This window comes from Asparagus officinalis, chromosome 3, assembly GCF_001876935.1.
Source record: "Asparagus officinalis chromosome 3, Aspof.V1, whole genome shotgun sequence".
Classification (NCBI taxonomy): Eukaryota; Viridiplantae; Streptophyta; class Magnoliopsida; order Asparagales; family Asparagaceae; genus Asparagus; species Asparagus officinalis.
Genome location: NC_033796.1, coordinates 11,001,505 through 11,004,790, shown reverse-complemented (window position 1 = coordinate 11,004,790; position 3,286 = coordinate 11,001,505). Strand labels below are relative to the sequence as shown.

The following is a 3,286-nucleotide window of genomic DNA, read 5'->3' as shown; positions in this document are numbered from 1 at the left end:
ACATGTCTAATCATGAGCTGACATGTCAAATCATCCACCGGCATGAGCTGTAATCATGATGGAGGGTCCTGGACATTATTTTTTTAAAAACAAGGGGTTGCAGCACATTAAAAAAATATGGAGGGCTGGGGCACATTGAAATTTGTGTTTTAGGGCCTAGAAGCAATTTTCCCTATATTTTTTGTGTGGATATTTAGCAAAAAATTAAGTATTTTAAATATAGAAAACATATAAAAAATCGTCGTATGTAAATGTAATTGCCCTCATGCAAATCGTAGCGCGTAGAAACGGGTATTGGCCCAAGGCCCAGGTCCAAGTTAATTATTGAAGCTGTATCGTCAGCTACGTTCTATAAAATAAAATATATACTTTTTTTTTCTTTTATGTTTTTCAATCCTAGGGCTTTTCTCTGTGAGCAGCAAAGAAGAAAGGGTTCTTCTCTCTTAATTTATCATGATCTCTCACCTTCTTCTTCTTCTCTCAGAGATCATCAAACCCTAGCATCCATGGTAAGAATCTCTTCGACCTCCTTCTACATTTCGTTCGTTCCAAAATCGATGGATCTAACTTCCCTTGCTTGCTACAGTCTCTGATCGAGAACGAAGATTTTCAGCACGCTCTACGTGTTTTGAGCACAAATGTCGATGGAAAGCTGATCAAGTTCGCGCTTGCATCGATCTAGGGTTTTGGATGCTTCTATTGTCAAGAAAAGAAGCAACATTGGGCGATATGCGTTTCTGGAGCCTCTCAGAATGAAAAAGGTTCTATTTTTAACAAGAAGATCAGTAAACGCTGCTTAAATTGCGAGGGAGGAGATGAATGTTGATTCAGAAGCTTTCAAACTCAAAAATTGAAAGCAGAAGAAAAGACTAGGATGAAACAGTCTAGTAGAAAGGAAGAGATAAAAGTGATGGAAAAGAGGGTATTGAGGTCAAAGTATGTAAAGGAAAGAGAAGAAGCTGACAGCAGTAAGGGGTTGTTAGCTCTTTCTGCGGCTGATCGCAAAAGGGATAATTCTTCCCGCAGGAAAAAGGCTAAGAACGATCAGTTGAGTAGTGAGCGGGAGACAAAGCTAAACCCGAAGAAGATTTCGAAGCTGAAAGTAACAAAGGAAAGGGATGGAGCTGACTCTGTAAAGAAATCAGGTCCAGAAAGAAAGAGAAGTAGAGAAGCAGTTGATGATAAGACCAGTTTGAAGAAATTTCGATTGGGGCATTTGAAACACAAGCAAGAAGAGGGCATGGAAAGTTGTGAGGGAAATATTAAAAGGAAATTTCTCAGGTCTGGAGACAAGCGCTCCAAGCCCAATGAGGAAAGAATGCAGGAGGACTCGGAAAGGAAAACTGGGGCAGAAACTGAGAATTGTAAGTGGATTGAGCGATCGACTGCGAGGACACTAAGGAAACTGAAAGCTAACAACAGTTTTTTGGACAGCACCAGAAAAGATGATGTTGATGTTTCCCAGCAGAGTGGTGGTGTTTTAAGGGTTTTGCCAAGTAACAAGAAGGTTGGTGGGATCGAAGAAGGCCAAATACAGAGGGAAGAAAAAGAAGAAAGAAAAACCAAGAAACCAATTTCCACCGCTAAGTCAGTTAAAAAAGATCAGTTGAACCCGAGAAAAGTTTCTTCGGGTGAGATTGCAAAACCCGGAAAGGCAAAATCAGAAGCTTCTGCTAAGATCCAGCTGTACACAAAAGGTAAAGCTAGTGAAGGTCAAAGCACTGTGAAACAAAGAATCCGGGATCAGATAAAGGGTATCCTTTTAGATGCTGGTTGGACGATTGAACTGAAACCCAGAAGAGGTAGAAACTACAATGACAATGTGTATATGCCCCCAACTGGAGGAGGAGGGCTTTGGTCAATCACAAAAGCTTACAATGTTTATGTGAAGAGCTTTAATGAGAACTCTTCTCGAGGTAATCAAGGCCATGAGGGAAAGAATCCAACATTTGCAACTGTCCCGGCAGAACTTTTGCAAATGCTGACTAAGAATATGGTAAACAAGAGAAGAAGGAAGAAAGAAATTGAAAAGGCCAAGAAGTTAGGAGTAAGGAAAAAAGGTGAGGGAAATGTCAGAAGAACAAGCTCCAAAGGCGCGGGAGGTACAAATAAACTTCACCCAAGTGTTAGAAACAAGAAGAGAGGGTGTGCGCTGTTGGTTCGTGGATCTAGTCAGGGCACGGATATCAATGACAATGATGGTTATTTTCCATACATTTGGAAAAGGACCATTCTATCATGGATGGTAGATTTGGGCATCGTGCATGTAGATGAAAAGGTGAAGTACATGAACAAGAAAAAAACACGAGCTTTACTGGAGGGAGTTATAACAAGAGATGGTATTCGTTGTGGCTGCTGTAGTAAAATTATCCCTATCTTCAAATTTGAGATTCATGCTGGTAGCAGACTGCATCAGCCATATGAAAATATTCTTATGGACAGGTCAGGAATTTCCCTTTCGCAGTGCCTACTGAATGCATGGGAGAAGCAGCAAGAATCTGAGCGGCTGGGTTTTCACAAAGTAGACATTGAAGGTGATGACCCAAATGATGATACTTGCGGTATCTGTGGAGATGGTGGTGACTTGATCTGCTGTGATGGTTGTCCTTCTACTTTCCATCTTAACTGCTTGGATCTTCAGGTATGTGTTATTCTATCATATGAAAAGCTCATTATCATGATAATTGTTTGCTTGGGAAACAATCGATTATTTTTCTTTGACCTGTATCTAAGCATTAGAAGGGGCACAGAATGGGAGGGTAGATGGATGAGAATTGACGGTACCTTAGGATGCATTTGGTTGATCATAATGTATTTACGATGCAAGTGCGTAATTGTTGTTGCATTTGGCTGTATTTGTGTTTGTTTGGTTCAATTTAAAATTTTTACAACTTGCGACTAAGGTTGCAGATAACTGTGCTTGTTTCCATTTTTAATTTGTACTCAATTATAACAAAATATTATTTCCTATCCAATTTATAAAAAGTATTTACTGCTTTTGTTAAAAAAATCGTACAATTGTCAACAAAAAAAAATGAAGAGTGCAGTCTACATTAATCTATATAACCCATAGAAAATTCATCCTCCTCTATCGCAACCTTCATTAGTCTCTTTTTTCATTATAGGTATCCATTGAAGAGCAACCCAAGGTTCACCAAATCTACGCCAAATAAGGACAAAAGAACAACTTTATGACCATAAGAGTGAAAAAAAATGGCATGACGGCTGCTTTCTGGGCATGGGGGTTTGTCATTTTTGGGGACTACAGAGATAGAGAGATCAGTGG

At 39.6% G+C, this 3,286-nt stretch overlaps 1 protein-coding gene across 2 annotated transcripts in view; it reads left to right on the top strand.

The window, feature by feature from the left end:
- LOC109832972 overlaps nt 388-3,286 on the top strand; it is an 11,465-nt gene continuing 8,566 nt past the window's right edge. For both annotated transcript variants that reach the window (XR_002245058.1, XM_020400493.1), the window contains exons 1-2: nt 388-509; nt 587-2,641. Coding sequence is in view for 1 of the 2 variants with exons in the window: in XM_020400493.1 (XP_020256082.1) it covers nt 875-2,641 (1,767 nt within the window). In the remaining variant the exon portion in view is untranslated. The remainder of the gene's footprint in view (nt 510-586; nt 2,642-3,286) is intronic.